This window comes from Corvus moneduloides, chromosome 25 (genome assembly GCF_009650955.1).
Source record: "Corvus moneduloides isolate bCorMon1 chromosome 25, bCorMon1.pri, whole genome shotgun sequence".
Lineage (NCBI taxonomy): Eukaryota > Metazoa > Chordata > Aves > Passeriformes > Corvidae > Corvus > Corvus moneduloides.
The window spans coordinates 4,931,649-4,952,271 of record NC_045500.1 but is presented as its reverse complement, the minus strand read 5'-3'; the positions used below and the strand labels follow the sequence as shown (position 1 = coordinate 4,952,271).

Genomic DNA, 20,623 nt, shown 5'->3' with positions numbered 1-20,623 from the left:
CACTGGGTTTGTCAGCTGCTCACACTGTTTATTCTGCTGGCTCTGGGGCTGTGGGACACGGGCAGCCCTGGGCTCTTGTGCCTGCAAGCCTGGCTCACCTCTGCCCAGCCTTGCTCCGTTTGGGGAGCATTCGCCCTTTCCCTGGTGCCCCCAGCACAGCCCCTCCGGCACGAGCCTTTCCCTGTGGGATATGTCACCTGCTCTCTCGGAATTTGGAGCTGTGGGCAAGCCCGTGGTATCCAGGCACCGAACCAAGCACTGGGCAGCGGGGCTGACCCGGCGCAGGTGAGGGGCCACCCTAGCAGCTGGGTATTTACAACAGGAAGAGCACGGGAGGGACATTTGGGGTGGGGAGGGTGGCTTCAGCCCCTGCTCCTCTCCTCTTGCCGGCTCAGGGCTGGAAGCACTCTACGGGGTCGTTGGAATCGGGCAGGATGTTGCAGTTGATGGGCCAGAGGATGCCGAGGAGGCCGAGGGACTGCTGGCAGCGCAGCTCGGCCGCCAGGCACACGGCCCGGCAGGGCTGCAGCACCCCGCCGTCTGGGGTGCACTTGGGCACGAAGAGGCTGCAGATGAGCAGGCGGAGGTGCTGGTAACACGCCAGCTCCATCAGCGTCTGCGGGACAGCGGGGACAGCGGCGTGAGCCCGCTGGGGTGTGGCGAGGGCAGCCCCGAGGGCAGCCCCGGGCAGCTCACCTGGTAGTCCTGCAGCACCTCGGCGGCTCCCTCCTGGTCTGGGATGGCCAGCCAGATGTTGGGGAAGGAGGTGGCGTTGTAGCCCAGCCCCAGGCACATCTCCACTTCCACGGGCTCGCAGACAGACCCTGCCACAGGGAGAGGGGATTCACCCGTGCCAGCGACAGTGCTGCCCACCGGGACCGGCTCAGGGGGGGCCGGGTGCTGGGTGGGGCACCCAGGGGTGGCACTCACCGAAGGCCGGGTAGGACACCCCGGTGCAGTTGAGCTCGTCAGTGCCGTCGGGGCAGTCGTGCCAGCCGTCACACACGGACTCCAGCGCCTGGCACTCGCCATTCCCACAGGAAAACTCCGCGGGGCTGCAGGTCTCTGGGAGGTGAGAGGGCAAGCATGGCTGGCAGTCAGCCTGCTGACCACCCCTGTCTGCTCTTCTTGGTCACTGGCTAGGGGATTTGGCAGGTCCAGCTTGGGGAGATCCCAAATTCCCTGGGTTATTTGGGGGCAGGCCTCAGGTCATGGATCACGCCTGTGTGCAGGTGACCCTTCCAGGTCACACCCCATGGCTATTGGGTTATAGGGTAAACCAGGTGAGAAGGGACCCCGGGGGCCCGTGGCCCAACCTCTTGCTCCAAGCAGCGTCAGCTGTGGAACAAGAGCTGTTTTTCCCAGGTTTTTATCCAGCCTTGCCTTGTAGCCCCACAAGGATGGCGGTAGCACAGCCCCCCTGGGCAGCCTGTGCCCCCCTTAGCTACCTACTCTCTGTGGCATTGCGGGCGTGGTAGGTGGCAAAGAACCCATCATCTGCTACTCCCTCGTCTGCCACGAAGAGGACGGTCATGACATGCCGTGAGGAGGTCAGGGTGGGTGGCAGCTGGTGGCCACAGAACCTGCCGAAGTCATGGGACGAGGGATGGGGTCAGGGGGCTGACCAGCACCTCCCCAAACCCTGCCTTCTGGCGGCTCCTCCCCACCAGCCAGCCCCGTGCCTCAGTTTCCCCAGCTGAGCCATGACATCGGTGTCCCCAGGGTGGCGCAGCAGGACTGGGGGTGTCGGGGATGCCTGTACCTGCCCATGAGGCTGGCAGCCCCCGTGCCCGCGCTGTCGTGCACCTCCACGAAGTCGAAGCTGCAGTCCCCGTGCGACTCCAGGCTGAAGTTGTGGAAGTGCAGGTCGATGACGTGGCCCAGGGGCACCGAGATCTGCCAGAGGCACAGCTGCGGGGCGGGGGGGCAGCCGGCGACACCCGTGAAGCTGGGCAGGGGCACCCCCCAGCTCTCCCCGGGGGGAGGTTGCCTTCCTCCCTACCCCCCTCGCCCTCACCGTGCTCGCACAGCACCCCTTCTCTCACCTGCTGGTGCGGGTACGGCTGGGGGTGGTTTGGGGTGGACAAGTGTCCCTCCAAGGCGGTCAGCGGCCCCCCACACTCTGGAGGGACACACGGACACACACACACACACACACACACACACACACAGCTTTACCGCTGCCCCTCTCTCCTCCCTCCACCTCCCCACTCCCCGCCCGGTGCCGCGGGGGCTGGGGGCTGCAGGTGGGGTCTGTCCCGCCCACCTCTGTGCTTCAGGCTGCAGTTGGCCTCGTCGCTCTTGTCCGTGCAGTCGTGGAAGCCGTCGCACACAAAGCCCGGCTGGAGGCACAGCCCCTGGTCACACAAGTGCTCGTCCCAGGCGCAGCTCTCTGCACGCAGCCAGACACCCAGAATGGTGGGGGGGTTCCACCGGGCACCCTCCCCTCCCCGCGGGCTCTCCCCACGCCCTGCCGGCGCTGAGGGACCCTGGCAGTGCCCTGGGGCGGGGAACTCACTCTCGGCCGGGGTCACGGCGCGGTAGCGGGCGCTGAAGCCCTGGGCGCCCACGCTGCTGTCGGAGACGAAGGTGACCCGCAGGCGGTCGGAGTTGGAGTTGAAGGTCGGAGGGGGCACGTTGCCACAAAACCTGGGGGCACAGCGAGGGCTGGCACCGCTCGCTCCCCCGCCCCGCTGCACCTCCGCGCTCCCCAGGTGTGAGGGGCCCTACCTGGTCGGGGCCCCCCGAGCTGGGGCAGGGGCTGTGCCGCCAGAGCCCGGCTCTTCGTAGAGCTCCAGGCGGTCGAAGAGGCAGGAGGCGGTGCCCTCCACGCTGAACGCCTCCATCCGCAGCTGGATGGCGAGCCCGGCGCCCACCTCGATGCGCCAGACACAGAGGGCGTTGGGGGGGTAGGGGCCGGGGTAGTTGGGCGAGCTGAAGGAGCCCTCCGGGCCCCGCAGGGTCCCTCCGCAGGCTGAACGAGGCAACGGTGTGGGCATGAGCTGGAGCGGGGCACCCCCATCCCAAAACACCGCCCCACGCGCGACTTACCCGGTACTGCCGCGCGGGCCGTGGGCAGCCAGCTCTCGGTTGGGCTGGCAGCTGTTCCGGGGGCCGGAGGGTCCCTTCGGGGGGGTGCTGTGGTGGTGGTGGCAGTGCCACGGGCGGGCAGGGCTGTGGCCGGGGCGCCGGGTGGGTGTGGGGACGTCAGTTCTGTGCCCAGGGAAGAGCAGGGACTGCTCAGCCCCAGCGGGGAGGGACGGCTGCGGTGCAGGGAAGGGGCTTAGGAAGCCCACCCAGCCCTGTGCTCCCACGCTACCCAGAGGTGTGCAGCTCTCCCAGGGGCAGTGATCCTGCCGCATCCCAGGAACGTGGAAATCCACCTTGCTCCTATGCGTGGGGTCATTTTCTCCCCATAGCGGGCAGACCCCGGGGTGTCCCCTGGGTGCCCCTCTCCCCCTCTGAGCCGGTTCTGTGTCCCCTACCCCGGTCACAGCCACCTCCCGGCTCGGCACTCACGGTGGATGACGATGCCGAGCAGGAGGGAGATGAGGAAGAGCAGGATGGTGCTCATCAGAGCCACGCAGAGCCAGGTGAACTTGCAGTCGGCGCGGTACCTCCAGCCCACCTGTCCCCAGAGCTGCTGGCCTGGAGGCGAGGACAGCGGGCAGAGCCGGGGTGCTGCTGAGCCATCCCCCCACCTCCCTGCGCGGCTGGCTCAGCCCTGGCCGGATGCGTCCCCACCGCTCGTCCCCGCGGTGCTAACGCGTCCCCAGGCAGCCCCAGAGCCCAGCACCCCGCCCCCAGCCCCACGGCAGCCCCACGGCCAGGGGTGTGTGTACAAACCCCCGGGCTGGTACCGAGGCGGTCCCGGCGTGGTGCGGGGCCGGTCCCATCCTTGTCTGGAGGGTTCTCCGCGCTCGGTGCCGCCCGGGGCTCCTCGCCCTCAAAAACGGGATTGCAGAACTCGGTCTGTGGGACAGAGAGCGCGGGTGGCACCCTGAGGACCCGTGGGTGGGGACCATCAGCAGCACCCACAGCCCCAGCCCTACCTTGCTGCGGTCCAGAGCCTCGGGGCAAAGCGTGATTTCGGTGAAGTCTTTCATGGCAGCGGGCGGTTCCCGGCGCAGCCTGGCTAAAATCCTGCCCAGTGCCCTGTGCCCCCCAGCCCCACCGCCGCCTCCTCCCCAGCTGCCCCCATGAGCCCCGGGGGGCTCCGGGGCGGGGGTGGTGGCAGTGCCAGCTCTACACGTGCCAGCCCAGCGCCGGAGCCCACCCGAGGGCCATGCCCGCCGTGCCGGGAGTGCGGGGGCCCCGAGACGCAGCAGCCCCAGTCCCCTCTGCAGGCCCCTTCCCCCTCGCCCCGTTAATCCAGCTCAGCTGAGGATGCCGAGGTCAGGCTCTGGCACGGAGAACCAGCGTCTTAAAGGGGAATGAGTGCTCGAGCCCATCCCGCTGCGAGCCCATCCCAAAGGGACCCTGCTGTGGTGGGGTCCCCACAAGGGACCTTGGTTTTCCAGCTGCCTCCAGGCTCCTCACCGCTCAGAGCAGCACTGAAGGGGCTGTGCTGGGGACCCCGGGCTGAGCGTGTCCCTCCTTCCCTCGCCTGGGCCCTGCCACCTGCATTCCCGCTGCCCCTTAATGCCCGTCTCCGTCCCTAAGCAGGGGAGAAAGGGGCCATTGTTCAGCGGTTTTGAGGGAAGAGTGTGGGCACCAGGGAACTCCGTGGGGCTGGAAAGGCTCCTTCTGGCACCTGCACCCACATCTCCCTCGCTCCAGGCCAGCCCTGGGTGCTCCTGGTCCGTGGATGCTCCTGGGTCTCCACCGGTGGCAGCTCCCCACCCTCTGCCAGACCACGCAGAGACAAAACACGCGCACCCAACGCCCTGTTCAAGCTCAAATTTATTCCTGCACGAGTCTCCCATGTATGAGACACTTCCCACCCGTCTTGCTTACACAGTAAACAAGCCACCTGCCAAGCAGCATCGCTGCCCCAGCCCAGCTCCCGGCGCGGGCAGCCCCCCTTTCCCATCCTGCTCCCCCCCGAACCCCGCTGCGATACCCCAGGCTGGGCAGGATGCTGGTGCCAGCGCTAAGCCCGTGCCCGCAGGGCAGCGACGGCAAAGCCGGCCGGGTGTGGGTTGGATGGAGCTGCCCCGAGGGCTGGGATGGTGCCCGTGTCTCCTCCCGCTGCACCTCAGGCAAGGCAGGACGGGGAGGAGAATAAATTAAAGGCTAAAAAGGCCACTGGCATTTGCTAGCTGGAGGACAGAGCAGCAGGGCGGGTCCCCGGGCACCCAGGGGGGCTCCTGATCACAGGGAGAAAAAAGCCCCGTTTGCAGATGGTCCCGGCAAGCCGCTGTCCTCCCCTCCCTCTTCCGCACAGGTTCCTGTGCACCCCCACGGCCCCCGCTCCCCTAAATGGTTTAAGGCACCGTCGTATGAGGAGGCAGGTAAAAACCACCCCGGAGCAGCTCCCGGCACAAGTCCCTGGAGAGGCAGGAAGTGGCGGGGGGCTCCAGGTGAAACGAAGTCCACTATAAATACATATAAATTCCACAAAAGGTTTTCCTCCCTCCGGTCCGTGAGTCTGGGCCTGGGCTCGGGCTGCTTTGAGGAGTGTGTGTGGGGCAGCTGCTGGGGATGTGCTGCCTGAGACGGGACGGAGGCCACTGGAGGGCTGCAGTCCTTTGCCAGGAGGTTTGGAAGTGCCGGGAGGAGATCGGGAGCAGTTCACGAATCCTCTGGGACGGCCAAGCAGATACAGGAGTGGCAAGAGGCCAGGAGGGATGTGTGAGGCTCTCCTGGGTGCTGTCTCAGGGGAGCAGAGGTCCTGGTTGAGTCAATGGGACAGGTGGCCCCATTCCTGTAGAGTCCCTTGCTCAGGATTTTTATTACACACCAAAAAAAAAAAAAAAAAAAAAAAAGGAAAAAAAAAGAAACTAAAACCCCGAGGTAAGAACCAAATGCCAGCAACCAGAAGGCTCCTGAGCTGCCTGAGCCCTGTCCTGACACGAGCTGCCCTCCTCAGTTTGGAGCTGGGATATCCTTGCCCGGGCTCTGCTCCTGGCTGTCCTCAGCCTCCCTCTGCAGCCACCTCAGGGGTGTCTCCTCTTCGCCTCCCTCTTGCTCTGGGGAGGCCGAATGCCCGAATCCTGGCGGAGCCAGCTCTGAGGGATGGCACAGGGGGTCCCCAGGGAAGCAGGGCTGGCTACATGCGGGAGGACGGGCTGGCCAGCTCGTAGAAGAGCAGGTAGGCATCGCTGCTGCGCACGTGGCTCGAGGACATCGGGGTGACGCTGCGGGGAGGGGAGGAGGAGAGCTGTGAGCAGTGGGGACGGGATGCCCAGAGCAGGGGGTCCCTGCTCGCCTGTCCCACCCCACGCTCACCGGGAGTCGTTGAAGCTGTGCCACTCGCTGGACAAGGGGCTCTTGCAGTAGGCTGTGTAGTGTCCCCCCATGGTGGTGCCCGAGTGGTTGGAGACGGCGTAGAGGTTGTAAACAGCGTGGTCTGTGGGGAGCAGGGGTGCTGCTCAGCCCTGCTGCCCCCCAAAGTGCCAGCACAGAGCCCCTCACCACACCAGCAGCTCCAGCACTCTGGATTCCGTGCCTCCCACCCCTCACGCCTCTGCCCCCCACCACCCGGGGACACGAGGAGACCAGGAGTCATCAGGAGCTCAGGACTGGGACTCACTGCAGCTCTGCGAGGCAAATTCCCGGAGGTCCAGGTCCTTCAGTGGGAAGTTGACGAAGGTGGTGAGTTTGCTGCTTCGTATCCTGGCCTCGGAGAAGCGCTTCAGGTCTGGAGGGTCCCGTCAAGGAGGCAAGGGACAAAGGGGAGCCTGCAATAACACATCTGCCTCCCCCCCCAGCACCCCCTGTCCTCATCCTCCTGCCCGAAGGATACGAAGCACCAGGATCTTGGGGAACTTCTGGATGCTGAATTTTTTTGTGCACCTCGTCCTGGCTTTGCAGCGACAACACGTCTGTGGGAGGCAAACGGCACAAGCAGGAGGGTGAGGGGCACTGAGCCCACAGTCCTGGCAACACAGGCGCGGAGGGCAAGGGGCCCAGCCTGCCCCAAGGAGCCCCCCTGCCCCATACCGGTTTCTCATCCCCATCCAGCACGTCCTCTTTGGTGAAGAGCCGGAGGCAATCCATGAGCGTCACCTCCCCGTAGCCTTTCTGTGGGAGTGCAGTGAGGGTCAGGGACAGGGAGCATGGGACAGGGGGATAGGGAGCGTGGGACAGGGGGACAGGGATCACTGGGGCTCCCTCACCTTGGGGATGGGCAGGGACAGGTCCCAGAAGGGGTCGAAGGCTGTGGAGCAGTAGCCGCACTCGCTGCAGGTCAGAGAACTCTTCAGCTGCCCCACGAAGAGGTCTGGCGGGGTGGGACAGAGCAGGGTGAGACCCCTGGTTCCCGGCCTTGCTCCCAGCCCAGGCCTGCCCTCCTTCCCCCAGCCCTGCTCACCGCTGATGCGGCTGTCCTCCCTCTCCTGGTACCTCCTCCACATCTGCCGGCTCTTCTCGTCATCACTGCAAGGATGGAGACACAGCAGGGCACTGAGCATGGCCTGGGGGATGCCAGCACTGCCACCGAGCCCAGAGGGACCCATGTGGTCACTGGCCCTGGGCTGGCCTTGTGGGCAGTGAACTCTTGCAGGGCTTGTGCAGTGCCAGCACTTACGGGAGGTGATCCAGGGTGTCGGTGCTGGCTCGGGGCCGCACCAGCACACGGTTCACCTCGCTGTGCAGCCCGTCCAGGAGGAACCGCAGGAACTCCTGAGCATCCTGCTGGCTGCAAGACACGGAGCACGGCCAGTGAGGGGCTGCAGGGGGCTCAGCTCCCCCCACCACCCTACACCCCCCCCTTACTTGTATCCGACAAAGCGTGGGGCGTATCTCTGGATCTGCGTCTTGAAGTCCGAGGGGCTCACGCTCTCGTTGGGGGACGAGGTCCAGAGCAGCTGAATCAGCTTTGCAAACTCTGCAGGCAGGGAGGCAGCTCAGCAGGGGAGGCGGCCCAAGGGGACAGCTCAGGGCTGCGCTCTGGGGTCTCAGGGCCTGATCCTCCCCTGGCTGGGCAGCCCAGAGAGGAGCTCCGAGCTCTGGGTGGGGGTCCCGCAGGACGTGGGGTATCTCAGGGATATGTGGCAGGGATGTGCTGCGGGAGCTGCTGCAGGGAAGGCTCCGCAGCCGCCAGGCCCGGGGCCGGCCATTACCTGTCATGAGCGCCGTGCGCATGCGGCTGTTGTTGTTGAGGTCCCGCAGGTACTGGTTCTGCAGGCAGTAATCCCGCAGCTCCTTGGTGTTGCTCAGGCACTGCAGGATGGAGTTCATGAAGCACTGGGGGAGGCAGAAGAGAAAACCATGGCAACGGGAAGCAGAGGGAGGCAGGCCGTGGCAGGGGGACACCTGGGGCGGGCGGGCAGAGGATGGGGACGAAGCCGTGGGGAGCAGGGGAAGCTCCTCCTCAGGCAGCACCGTGGGGAGCGAGGTGCAGGGAGCTGCCAGGGTGAGGGTGTGGGTGTTGGGGGCCAGGTGAAGGGACAGGGCTCCCCCTGCCCCACAGATGTGCCCGCTGTGAGCCAGAGGCCTGGGGACACACTCACCGTGTTGCCGAGGTTCCGCAGGCCGGTCAGCCCCTGCACGGCCTTGGAGCTCTGCAGAGAGAGGGAACAGGGCTGGGACGGTGGGCTGGCCATGCCTGTGGGCAGCCCAGCGAGGCCATGGTGCCACAGACCTGCCGGTGGAGCAGACCCTCAGGGGCAAGCAGAGGCCCCATCCCGCTGTGACATCATGGGCAGAGCCAGCACCGAGCAGCTCTCTGGGCCAAGGGCCTGGTGACAAACCACGGCCGGCCTGCCCCGTCCTGCTGGCCCAGGACAATGCACAGGGCTCAAAGTTCTCTCTGCCTGGCAGCACTTTTGCCCCATGCCCTGGATTGTAGGTGAGGCCGGCAGCCTGGGCTGCCTCCCCTGGGGACGCTGGGGGGTGGCAGTGCCCTGTGCCTGCCCCACGCTGCAGGAGGAGCACAGTGCCCTGTCACTGCCCATCTGGTCCATGCCAGGTGTCCATCCCCTCCAGGACACCCTGCACAAGCGCAGCCCAGACTTTGGCACAGCTGTTTTGCAGGATAAAGTCCACCTGGGAAAGTGCAAGCCCAGCCCTGCGGCAGCGAGCGAACAGGGGAACAGGGCTGTGTGCCCGGTGGTGCCTTCCCAGCCGCTCGCTGCCCAGGCTGTGCTGCACCTGTGCCACGGGGTGGCAATTCCAGGTGATCCAGGTGCTCCCTGAGCTGGGAAAAGCAAAGATGGGCATGGGCAGCTGGGCGCTGGGGCCAGAAGGCATCACCACTCTTTGCTGGAGAGACCGAGAGCACAGAGGGGTTTAGGGGTGCCACCACCCCTCTCCCAGCATGCAGGACAGGGGGCAGATGGGGGACACTCCCTGCACAGGGGAGCAGCAGGATGAACCTCCCTGAAGCAGGGTTGGGTCTGACAGGGCTTGCAGGGTCAGCCTGCTGATTGTGCTCCCCCAGATGCCCAGGATTTAAGGATCCTTAGGCAAACACCCCAGCTGCCCACCCCAGGCTTGAGGAGGAGGAGAGGAGGTGAGAGGAGGGGAGGGGGCCCAGCAGCTCCGAAATAGCAGCAGCTGGTGTGTGTGTGGGAGGTGCTGAGCACCCAGCCCTGACAGCAGCCCAAAATAACCCAGATCCAGTTACACGTGCTCCTTAGCGACGGCACAGGCATCACCCACCGCCGCAGGGACCGGCACCAGTGGGGACCCGGCTGCCCTGCGTGGGCACGTGCGGCTCTGCCAGACTGACCGGGTGCCCTCTGTGCCATCGGGTGCCCCTGCAGTGCCCAGAGCACAGGGGCATCCCCAGATGTGGCTGCCTGTGGCTGTCAGTGCCGGGGGGTGACTGTCCAAAAGTGCCAGGCAACTCCCTGGCTTCTTCCTGGGTGCAGACAGGCTTGGATGGGCACAGGGTGCCAGCAGGATGTGACAGGTCAGTGCCACACCACGGCTGGAGGAGCTGGCCTGGCTCTGGTCCCCGAGCAGATGGCAGCAGGAGAGGTGGGCCTGTGTCCCAACACCTTACATCCATCCCTTGGAGGATCTGAACCCCAAGGCCTTGCTCATGTCCCCACACCTATCCCAGGGAAGGTCACAGTGCCAGGGGTGAGCAGCAACCCCTGGGAGTGCCCCAGTGTGCCCCAGCCATCCCCAGCAGGACACTGCTCATCCAGTTGCCCTGGTTGGGCAGCTCCCGCCGTGTGCAGGAGGGACCGGACAGTCCTGCCCATGTGGGTGCAAACCTCCCCACAGATCCTGCATTCCCCCACAGCCAGGTCCTAGGCTGCCCTCCCAGAGCCTGGAACAACCCCTGGGGAGGGCTGGAGCTGAGGACGGGGTGTCAGGTGCTCCCCTAGTGTGGCACAAGCCCTGTGTGCACCGAGGTGTTACTTCCCCCCCTGGATTTCCCTCCCCTGGGTGACTCAACTCCAGCTAATCCCCCTCTCCCGTACAGGGCTTTATCTAGGACACGACATGCTCAGAGGCGGTGAAGGAGAGCTGGCTCACGCGGCGCGGCTGGGGACTCCCCGAGGCTGCACTGCAGGACGGGGACAAGGGACAGGCGATGGGGACAAGGGACACGATCCGGACTGTCCTGCCCCATCCAGGTCCGCGTGGCAAGTGCTTGTTGGGGCAGCAGGAGAGCTGGAGCAGCCAGACTTACATAAGTGACCAGACCCTGCCCTCTTTGCCCCTTGCTCTGCCATCCCTGCAGGAGAGATCTGCCCCAGCACCGTGGCTCTGGGGAGAGCCAAGTTCACTCTGGTGACGCTGCCAAGGGGCTCAGTGTGGCCAGCAGACCCTTCCTTGCGGTGGGACACGGGGACCTGGCCAAGGTCACCGCAAGGGCAGGGCTGGGAGAGGAACCCAGGTGTCCTGACACGTGCAGTTCACCTGCCCCCTGCCATCCTGTGGGACACTGGGACACGCTGTCCCCACGGGCAGCCGGGAGCACACTCACCCCAGGCATCACATCCTCGGGCACGGGGGATGGCACAGGGCATCCCACGCTCCCCAGGGAGGGCAGGGGGTGCCCCCTTCTCTGCCCCCAAGCCGGGGGCCGGCGGCTGCGGGCATCTCGTACCTTGGTCTTGTTGAGGACGAGCCCGACGAAGGTGGAGACCAGCAGGGACCCTGGCATGGAGGTGCGGGGCCGCAGGTCCTTGTGAAGGTCGGGGAGCGCGGGGGGCTCCTCGGGCAGCGTCACCGTGTAGGAGTCCCTCATGATGGCCCCGGCGGGCACCGCAGGACGGCGGGGAGCAGCCGCGGGCAGCGGGGCTCCAGGGGACACCGGCCGGGCCGCCCTCGCCCGGGGCCGGCTGTAGCCGGGGGCGCGGGGTCAGGTGCGGAGCCCCCCGTGCTGGGCGTGCGGGGCCGGAGCCGGTGCCGGCTGCGGGGCTGACGGCACCTGAGCGGCTCTGACATCAAATGGGTGGAGAGGCGGCAGCCGGGCTCGGTGACGGCTCGGTGACGGCTCGGTGACGGCCAGCCCCCGCGCACCGCGTGGTACAGCGCGCCGGGAGCCAGGGGGGCCCGCGAGGGGCGGCTCTGCCCCGGGGACACGCTCCGGAACGGGGCGGCCACACCGCCCCGGCTCCGAGGGGGCTGCGGGACCCGCGGTGCCCCCTCGGCATCTCTCTCAGCGGGGCTCCCCGCGCTCCCGTACCCCAACACCGGCACCGTGCGCGCACCGCGGAGGCAATGGGGAATTGGGGCGAGGAGGCAGCCGGAGGAGCGCCTGCCCCCCCAGTGCTCCCCCGTGCTCCCAGCTCGGCGTGCCCAGGGCTGGTGGCACCGGTTGTCCGGCCCCGGGCATTCTGTGCTCCGGGCAGGCACTGGGCAGGGAGCGGGGCTCCCCAGCTGGGGGTTACTCGCCAAAATTGCCTTGGGAAAAGTGGGACGGTCCCACAGCATGTGGGTGCAGAGGGTGTCTGTACCCAGAGAGGGGCTGTGGGCTGCCAGACAGGGTTGTGAGGCTCCCGGTCATGTGCCGTCCCTGCAGTGCCAATGCCAGGCACCCAGGCAGTGACATTTTGGGGGAACCCCCCTCTTTGGGGGATGCATTAGCACTGAGCTCAGAGGATATTTCAGTGCCTTGCTCTGGGGAAAAACTCCCCGCAATTCCTATGTGGAGCAAAGACCCCACCTGGTGTCTCTCCTCAGGAAACTGAGGCACGGCACGGGCAGGATTCCAGCTCCTCTCCTGCAGCAAGGGCAGATGCGGAGCCTGGCAGGGAGCCCGGGTGTCCTGCGTCCTAGTCCTGCGTCTCCCGCTGCTTCACCCCTCTGACCGCGGCAGGACGAGCGCCGGAGCCCTGCGCCTGCTGTGTGTGCCCAGGTGTCTCTCTGCCTGCTCAGGGAAATTTCCATGGGCAACCAGGGCAAGGGAGTGCGGCTGGGCTGCTCTGACAGAGCCACAGCCTCCAGCCTCATCGAGAGGGCTCCGAGCAGAACCTGCTTTCCTCCCCTGGAGCCCCCAAAGCACCCCCATCCAGCGGCGGGGGCTGCTGAATCCCGATGGCTGCAGATGCAGCCTCCCCTGTCCATGGCGGAGCTCGGCACAGCCAGCGGAGGGGCTGGCTGGGGACGGGGGGGAGGGAGGAAGGGAGGGAGACTATTTTTGGCACCAGCAAAAATATCTGAGGAGGCATCTTGCAGTGTTATTCATCTGCAGGGCCAGGGCTCTTTTGCATCACAACCGGAGGCCTGTCGTAACCGGGGCCTGCGTGTGCTCACACGTGTGTACATGTACACACCCCACGCTGTGTACGGTGTACACACACGGGGACACGCTGTGCACGCCGGGGCACACGCCCCACTGCCCTCCTGCAGCCTGTGTGGGTGCCCTGCTGTGCCCAGGCTGGGCCTCCGGGCTGTGGCACAGCTCCCTGAAATCCAGGGCTCCTGCCACCCTGCCCGGCAGCGCGGGTGGGTACAGCAGGGGCAGGATGGCCCCGGTGCACAGCCTGCCCCGAACGCTGTGCAGGGAGCTGGGGCAGCTCTCCCCGTGGGGATGAACCGTGCCGGCCGAGCCGGTTCTTCCATGGCAAGAGGGTGGTTCAGCCACATCCCGTGTTGAACCTCGTGCCCCGGTGGCATGGACCGCCCCAGGCCAAGGACCAAATTCCCCGCCAGCCAGAGAGCGGCACGCGGGCTCTGAGGCTGGAGTGGGAGAGAGAAGGGGAGACCCGGTGGGACGGCATCACCCAGAGCCAGATCCCTGCCCTCGGCTGGCCCCTCTGCAGCGGTGACCTTCTGCCGCGGGCAGAGGTTGCCACAGGCCCGGTTGGCACCGCGGTGGCAGGCAGGGCCAGCACTGGCTGAGGGCCAGGGACGTCAGCTGCTCAGGATGGGACTGTGGAGAGCTGCCGGCAGTTTTGTGGGTGGCCCTGGCCTTCTGACCCTATGTACACCCGGGGTGGTTAATGGGGCGGCACAGCTCCAGTCCTGCCCCCTACCAGACTGCCCTTCCCGGGAGCCAGCGCGGCCCTGCAGCTCCGCAGGCACAGCCCCTCGCTGAAACCGCACCTGCACACACCTCCCTTTGCCCATAGGGTGGTAAACTGAGGCTCGAAGTGACAGTGAGGGTAGGGTCATACGTAGACACCCCCACTCCTGGCTGCAAACCCCTCTGGGGGGCGGTTTCTGTGGCGCAGAGGCAGGAGGCGGCGGTGGAAAAAGGGATGGGAGGAGGCGCAGGGCCAGCCCCGCCGTCCCCTGGCTGCGTCGGGAGCGGGTGCTGCTGACACTGCCCTCGGGGCTGGGCAACGGGGCAGAACCGATGGCAGCTCCGGGGCTGCAGCCTGCGCTTGTTTCCGGCACCTGGCACGGCCGCAGGCACCCAAGTCTGGTTTACGATCGGGACATTTGCTTCCCGGCTTGGGAAAGGGAGGGAAAAAACCACAGCAGTGGAAAATAGCAGGTGTGCCCATCAAAGCAAGGAAACCTAAGGCAGTGACACTGAGCCTGCCTGTCCTGGCATGGGTGTCTGTCCCAGCGCCCTGTGCCACCTTTGCCACCCACCAGCCCTGGCTGTGTTCATGTACAGAGCACAGGGCTGTGGTTTGGGACTTGCACAGCCCCTGCTGCCCTGTGGGCATCCCATGGGATCAGGCTGGCACCCCATCACAGCAGTGTGTGGGCACATGGGGCGGGCAGCCTGCCCTGGCAGTGGCAGTGTGGGCTTTTGTGAGAGCCAGTGGCTGCAGCAGCTGCTGGATCCCCCCTTGGTGCCCCCCCAGCAGGGCCTGGTGTGGGAGATGGAGGCAGGAATTCCCTTCCACAGCACCGATCCTGCACTCTCCTGACTCCCCAGCCCGCTCCCTCCCCCCAGGACTGGGGGCCAGGGATGAGGCAGGTGGGCACAGCAGGTCCCACACCACGGAAGGGCACTGCTGAAGGTGGTTCTGTGGGGGAAGGGGCACAGGGAGGGATGTGGGGGCACTGGCTGCAAAGGGAAAGATTGCTGGGGGATTCTTTCCTGCTTTCTTGCGAGCAGGACAGGACTTTTCCTCCCGGTTCGGCTGATGGTGGTGGGACAGAGACGCAGGCAAGCAAAGGGCAGGTCAGACCATGGGTGAATGGAGGGTCACTGGAAAGACAGCGGGAGACAATGCAGGCAGAGCCTGGCCAGATCTTGGAAGGAAACCTGAGTGGAAAATTACCAGGCTGCTCCCCTGCACGGGCTGCGTGTGCGGCGCCTGCTCCCGGCCCGGGCCGGGGCTCTGGGGATGCCGCAGCACTGACGGGGGCCTGGGGCACCGAGGACCTGCCAACACGTGTGGTGCTGCCCAGAGCAGCACTGCCACAGGGAACCCGCTGCTGCCACGCAGGCTGGGGCACAGGGCCCCAAACTGGCAGCAGTGGATGGTGCCAGGGAACTGGCATCGCTGGGCACCGAGTCACTGTGGCAGAGCCAGCACCAGACAAACCAGCTGTGCCAGCAGGATGAGTGCCCAGCCTGGTCATGTCACCTTCCCTATCTGGGATGAGGCGGCAGGAAATCCCCGTCAGCCCCACATGGGGCCAGAGCCATCACCTGCTGTCACATGCATGCAGAAAGTGCAGCGGGCACAATCCTGGGCACAGGCTGATCCTTCCTCCTTGGGGAGTGTCCCCTGCAAGCGCAGCCCCTCAGAGGACACCCGCCTGCCCGCACACGGCTGCCTCAGCAGCTCCAGCCAGGACTGCTGCGCCAGCAAGGGCATCTCGGAGGGTCGCACACAGAAACTGAGGCTCGGAGCAGCACACCCACGTTCCCAGGCAGAGCACGGGTGCCTCGGGCTCCTCGGCTCACCATAAGCACGGCCCACATCCCCCCCAGCACAGCTCTATCCCCCGCCCCCAGCCAGCTCCGCGTACCATGGGGTCCTGGGCGGACACGTCGCAGTGGTCATCGCTCCCCTCGCAGGGCTGGCTGGCACAGCGGGTGCCCGAAGGCGGCAGGGTGGCCTGAGAGGAGCTGAGGTGGTCGGTGGAGAGGCTGCTGTGGTGGCTTTTCCTCCCGTAGCTCTCCAGGTAGCCACGGACGTAGTCGGAGTGCGTGGCAGCCTGGTACAGACCCTGCAGGTTGCCGAGCTCTGGCCGGGTGCGGGCGCTCAGCGTGCCGGCTGCGGGCAGGTAGGCGCTGTCTGAGGTGTGCAACCCCGAGAACTCCTGCGCCAGGTCCGAGTGGCTGATGGATTTGTGGCGGCTGAGGGGCGCTGTGGAGGGCAGGTAGCCTGTGGGGCTGCCGGGGGTCCCGCTGAAGGTGTAGCAGGCACCCCCGCTGAGCCCGGCGCCGGGCGGCCGTGGCTGCGTGCGGAGGTACAAGGGGCTCAGGCGGATGCTGGGGTCGGGGTACAGCCGGCTGCTGTCATAGCCGCTGGTGGGGGACAGCCCCCCAGCATGGTGGTAGCGGGGGGAGGGCAGGTAGCTGGCTTTGAAGCCGATTTTGTCACTGTCTGCGTAGGTCGTGGACAGCGTGGAGCCATAGGAGCTGTAGGAGCTGTAGCCGCTGGGCACTTTGCTGTAGGTGGTCTCGGCGTAGCGGGAGGAGTCCACGTACCGCTTCAGGGTGGAGGAGAGCTGGGACATGCTGGAGTCTGGGGTTCAGCAGGCTGTCCTGGAGGCATCGACTGCAAGGGAAGAGCCCAGGGATCAGCTTCCACAGGCCCTGGTCAGCACAGCAGGGCACCCAGCAGCTCCCACCCAGCAGCTCCTGCCTCCCCTGGAGACCCCCTGGGAGAGGCAGGAAGGTGACAGAGGGGATCCAGGGGCTGTTGGCCACAGTGTTGCCATGGCTCCTGCCACTTGCCAGCCTTCCTGGAGAGCCTGGGACAGCAGGACCCAGCTGGCACTGCCACCCCCGTGCCCCCAGGGACCTCATATCGCAGAAGGGCACAGCCAGAAGCACCCAACATCCCCATATACACCAAGGAACTGCAGCAGTCACCTCTGCCCCAGCCCTGACATCCCTGCCACACCATCCAGTGGCTGTCCCACTCCTGGGGCTGGAGAGATGTCCCCAGTGCCTCCTCCAGGTGGGAGGCAGTGGCCTGGTCACAGGGCTTAGGCCCAGCTTTGGCTGAGACAGGCAGGTGGGATGGACCGATCCAGCCAGCCCAGCACCTTCCCCTGGTTACTCACAGTGAGCGCTGGGGCTTGGTGGGGGCTGGCATTTCAGCGAGAGGGAAACTGAGGCGAGGTCAGGATCTGGGCAGCTTTCCTGTCTCCCTGCCATGGCTGTGCCCCGTGAGCCCCCATCGGTAATTCAAGCCGAGAGTCCTCCTGGTGAGGTGGCAGCTGTGCCCCTGCCAGCCAGCCAGAGCCAGCACTCGGTCCCCACGGGGAGCTGGTGGCTTCTGCCCCGTGGCACCCGCACAGGGCAGGAGAGGAGCATACAGGGTACAGCGACAGAGGTCCCCAGAGCACACACAGAGCCAGCCCGGAGCAGGGACAGGGCAGTGCGGCAGCCAACAGCCCCCAACACGGGCTGTCTGGAGCTGGAGGACAGTTTGCCCTCAGTACCCACGCTGCCAGGCTGATGGCTGGATCCCTACCTGTCCTGGGGCTGTGGGTGGCACTGGGGCAGGCAGGACCCCAGCCGAGCTCCTCTGCCCTGGCGTTGCTGGTGCTCAGCTCCCGGGGTGACTGGTGTCCCTTCCCTGGCAGGACAGTGGCTCATGCGGCTCCGAGAGTCTCCAGTCACCCGGGAGATGACCCTGATTCAAAGGCTTTTCCCAGCCCAGCCGGGGAGGGCTCTGGCCCGGCTCCAAGCCAGGAGGTGCCGGAGCCTGTGCCTGGCCCGTCCCTTGCACGGCCCCGGCAGCACCGAAGGGGCACCCGGGTTTGGGAACGGGCCAGGCACTGCACCCTGGCAAGAGGAGCCGCCGCGGCGGCACTCCCCGCCTGGCCCCGCGGGGACCCAGCCTCCTGCTCAGAGCCCCGGAGGCTCAGTGAGGAAATGCCCCGGGAATGCTTTTAGGAGAGGGTGGTGAGAGACAGCAGCCAGCCCCGTGGGCTCCTGGCTGGCAGCTGCCTTTGCAGCCAGCCGGCTGCATCGCGGCGCTGTTGTTATTGCCCAGGGAGCAGCCGTCCCGCAGCCGAGAGGGAACTATTTACAAGCAGCAGCGAGGTGGAGCGCACGGACCTGTTTGGGGACGGAGGCTGAAGAGTGAATAATCTGCTCCCAGGCAAGGGCTCCACGAAACACCCGGCTCTGCCCCGCCTGGCTGCGGCCGCCCTCATCAGGAGAGTGGCTCTGCCAGTCAGGATTTGACACGGACAGCGGGGAATTTCGCTCAGAGGGAGTGGGACCCCAGCCAAGGGACTGGCACTGGAGTGCCAGGATGAGAGTGACGGAGCCCCTGGGCTTCCAGAGAGCACATGCCTGGCTGTCTGCCCTGCTGGGGCACGGAGCAGCCTGGCACAGGGACTGCCCCTGCTTGCCATCCTCCTCGCCAGTAGAGATGATCTGGGCTTGGGACAGTGCCAGGACAGCCCCACGCCATCGTCCCCTGCCAGGTGCCCACGCTCTCCCACTGCGGCACCTCTGGCACCAGCAGCACCAGGAGAGCAGCAGTTTGGGAACAGGAGGGCAGCAGGTGCTCCTGGCAGCAGGACAGGTCTCCACAGGGCAGCACCTGCCCTGGGGATGCGGAGGAGCCGATGAAGGGATGCAGGGTCGGGAGTGGGCACTGGCCCCAGGCACATGAGCTACCCCATTTCTTGGGAAGAGAGGCCTTACCATGGAGGAGTGTCACATCTGCCAGGCTTGCCTGTGCTTCCAAGTCCCCATGTCACATCCAAGTGGACCCCAGGACGGCGGGAGAGCGGAGCGTGCCAGGAGCCAGAGGAGCTGAGGGGGTGTGAGAAAACCCCGGTTCCTCCCAGCGCTTCCTGGGCTGCCTGGCCCCTCCCTGCCCGTCACTGTGCTGAGCTTTCCTGCTGCCTGGCAAAGCCCTGGGGCCGGCACGGCTGAGTCAGGCCTCCTGCACCCTCATCATCCTCCCGGGGTGTCAGGGGAAGCTGAGGCACAGGAATGTCCGGTCCGCAGTCATGTGGCCAGGCAGGAGCAGCGCCAGGACATGGGAGTGGGACACTGTGGGGCTGCTCAGGGTGCTGGGGAGTCCTGCCCTGGCTTCCAGCTCCAGCAGCTTTCCCAATGGGAAGCTGAGCTCAAAGCAAGGAGACTTGCTGAGGCAGAGAAGCAGAGCCCCTGCTCTGTCCCCAGCTGCTGTCCTGCCCGTGCCCAGTGGCAGGTGTCCCCTCTGTCCTGCCCGTGCCCGGTGGCAGCTGTCCCCCTCAGTGGCCACGGAGCCCCAGAGCAGGCTCAGCTCAGCTTACATAGCGCTGGCTCCATCCAAGGTGTCACAGCACAGCTGCTTCTCGCTTACGCAGGCTCGGAGCTGTGTCCCCTGTCCCCTGAGACACAATGTCCCAGCCTGGAGGTTACGTGGGAGCTCCCAGCACTCCGCAGTGGTGGATGCAGAGAGGGGACCCTGTGTGAGGCACTTCACACGCTCCAGAGTACAAATGGTTTGGGGCTGAGGGGCTCTGTGTCCAGCTGAGAGTGCCAGCAGGGTGGGACAGCCTCCTGCCAATTCCCCAAGGGGAACAAGGCACAGAATTCCTCCAGGTACCCATTTCCCTCTAGGAAGGGTGACCACGAGCAGCCCTGGGGGGAATGTGCCATGAAATGTTTGCTGCCTGTAAGGGACAGGAGTCATCCTTGTCGACAGATGGGGACCCCAGTGCCTCTGTCACAGCCCAGCTCCAGCGCTGCCCCCCACCACTCCCACCCCCCAAAGTGACAGGCCCTGCCCAAGGTGACTCATCCAGCCCGGACCAGCCTGGCCAGGGCCCTTCCCCTGCCAGCCCTGGGCTTGAGAACCCTCCAAGCTCACACCACATGGCCGGGAGTCATCGCCCTGGCCTCGCTCCGCGCTGCTGCCACATCCCCACCCTGCTGCAGAACCTGCTGCTCACTGCTCCGGGGCCAGCCCCCAGGCAGCAAAACCCCAAACCCACGGGGGACCCTGACGTAAAACCCAGGGCATGAGTTACTGCTTTGAGGTCTGTGGGTGGCAAAAAAGAAGGGACCCCCGGGCAGGCGGCTCTGCCCACGCCGGGGGACAAGGCAGGTGCCGGGGAGGGCGGCTCAAAGCCGGGATTTTGTGTGTGAACTCTGAACCCGCTCCTTGGAGAGAAACCTCTCCCCCTGGTTTTATCCAGGTGAAGGAAGAGGGGGGCAGTTTTCTCTGTCTCCGTGTCCCCCTCCCCGGGGCGGTGTCCCCACGGCACCCCCTGCACTCACCTGCATGTGCCGCGGGTGGCCGATGGCTGCTCAGGGCACGGCGAGGGGCGACCAGCCCGGCATTTGGTGATGCCCTCGGGGCTGATCCTGCCTCCTTGGGGAGCTTCCCCCTGGCACCGGCGATGGGCGATGTGGAGATGGGCAGCAGCCGAGCCCTTTGCAGGGGACAGGACACCCCGGTCTCAGCCCCTCCGCCCTGGGAGGCAGCGCGGTGGCCGGAGGCGGCCGAGCCCGAGGGCTGTGGGGCCACGTAAAAACACCACCGCAGAAATTCAGGGCTCAGGTTACCGCCAGATAAATATAGTGTCTTTATCTGACCTCACAGGGCGCTGAAATGCTCCTCTCGCATTCCAGCCTGGGGAGGCTTAAAGGGGACGTGAACCGGGGGGGCCAGTGGCCCGCGGCAAGGGGGTGCCGGGAGGGGAGGCTGCGGGGGCAGCGGGAATGGAGAGGGATGACTGAAGGTAAGCGTGAGGAACGGAGAGATTTAGGGAGGGAGATGGAGGTCCAGGAGGGAGAGGATAGAGGAAGGGTTAAGGGAGGGAGCGGGGGGGACACAACTTGGTGTGGGGGGCAGGGAGGCACAAAAAGGCCTGGAGTAGAGCACGAGGGTGAGGTAAGGAGTGGGACTGGGGTTTGCCCCCCTTGGGGCGAGCTGTAGGGAGAAAAGCCCCCTAAACCTTCAGCAGAGGTGGGCACGGGGCAGCTGGCGTGGCGTGGCCACCCCTCGTGGGGACACCG

At 66.1% G+C, this 20,623-nt stretch overlaps 2 protein-coding genes across 3 annotated transcripts; both read right to left on the bottom strand.

Moving 5' to 3' along the window:
* Window positions 1-7: 7 nt before the first annotated feature.
* Window positions 8-4,343, bottom strand: MFRP (membrane frizzled-related protein). Its single transcript, XM_032133972.1, has 13 exons — window positions 4,053-4,343; window positions 3,861-3,972; window positions 3,520-3,648; window positions 3,052-3,213; window positions 2,731-2,974; window positions 2,519-2,649; window positions 2,267-2,392; window positions 2,046-2,122; window positions 1,763-1,911; window positions 1,453-1,583; window positions 931-1,065; window positions 697-824; window positions 8-616 (listed from the first exon to the last, which is right to left on the bottom strand). Exons 1-13 carry the CDS (start codon window positions 4,104-4,106, stop codon window positions 392-394), a joined length of 1,803 nt encoding a protein of 600 aa, XP_031989863.1. The 5' UTR covers window positions 4,107-4,343; the 3' UTR covers window positions 8-391.
* Window positions 4,344-4,884: 541 nt separating this feature from the next.
* USP2 (ubiquitin specific peptidase 2) lies at window positions 4,885-18,789 on the bottom strand. 2 transcript variants are annotated; one of them, XM_032133704.1, is made up of 13 exons: window positions 18,314-18,789; window positions 15,448-16,202; window positions 8,616-8,666; window positions 8,226-8,349; window positions 7,879-7,990; window positions 7,691-7,801; window positions 7,475-7,539; window positions 7,281-7,384; window positions 7,105-7,185; window positions 6,908-6,986; window positions 6,695-6,802; window positions 6,391-6,511; window positions 4,885-6,299 (listed from the first exon to the last, which is right to left on the bottom strand). In XM_032133704.1, exons 2-13 carry the CDS (start codon window positions 16,159-16,161, stop codon window positions 6,212-6,214), a joined length of 1,758 nt encoding a protein of 585 aa, XP_031989595.1. In that variant the 5' UTR covers window positions 16,162-16,202; window positions 18,314-18,789; the 3' UTR covers window positions 4,885-6,211. The 2 variants fall into 2 exon arrangements, with proteins under 2 accessions (XP_031989595.1, XP_031989596.1); XM_032133705.1 differs by lacking the exons at window positions 15,448-16,202; window positions 18,314-18,789 and adding an exon at window positions 11,171-15,384.
* Window positions 18,790-20,623: the final 1,834 nt, after the last annotated feature.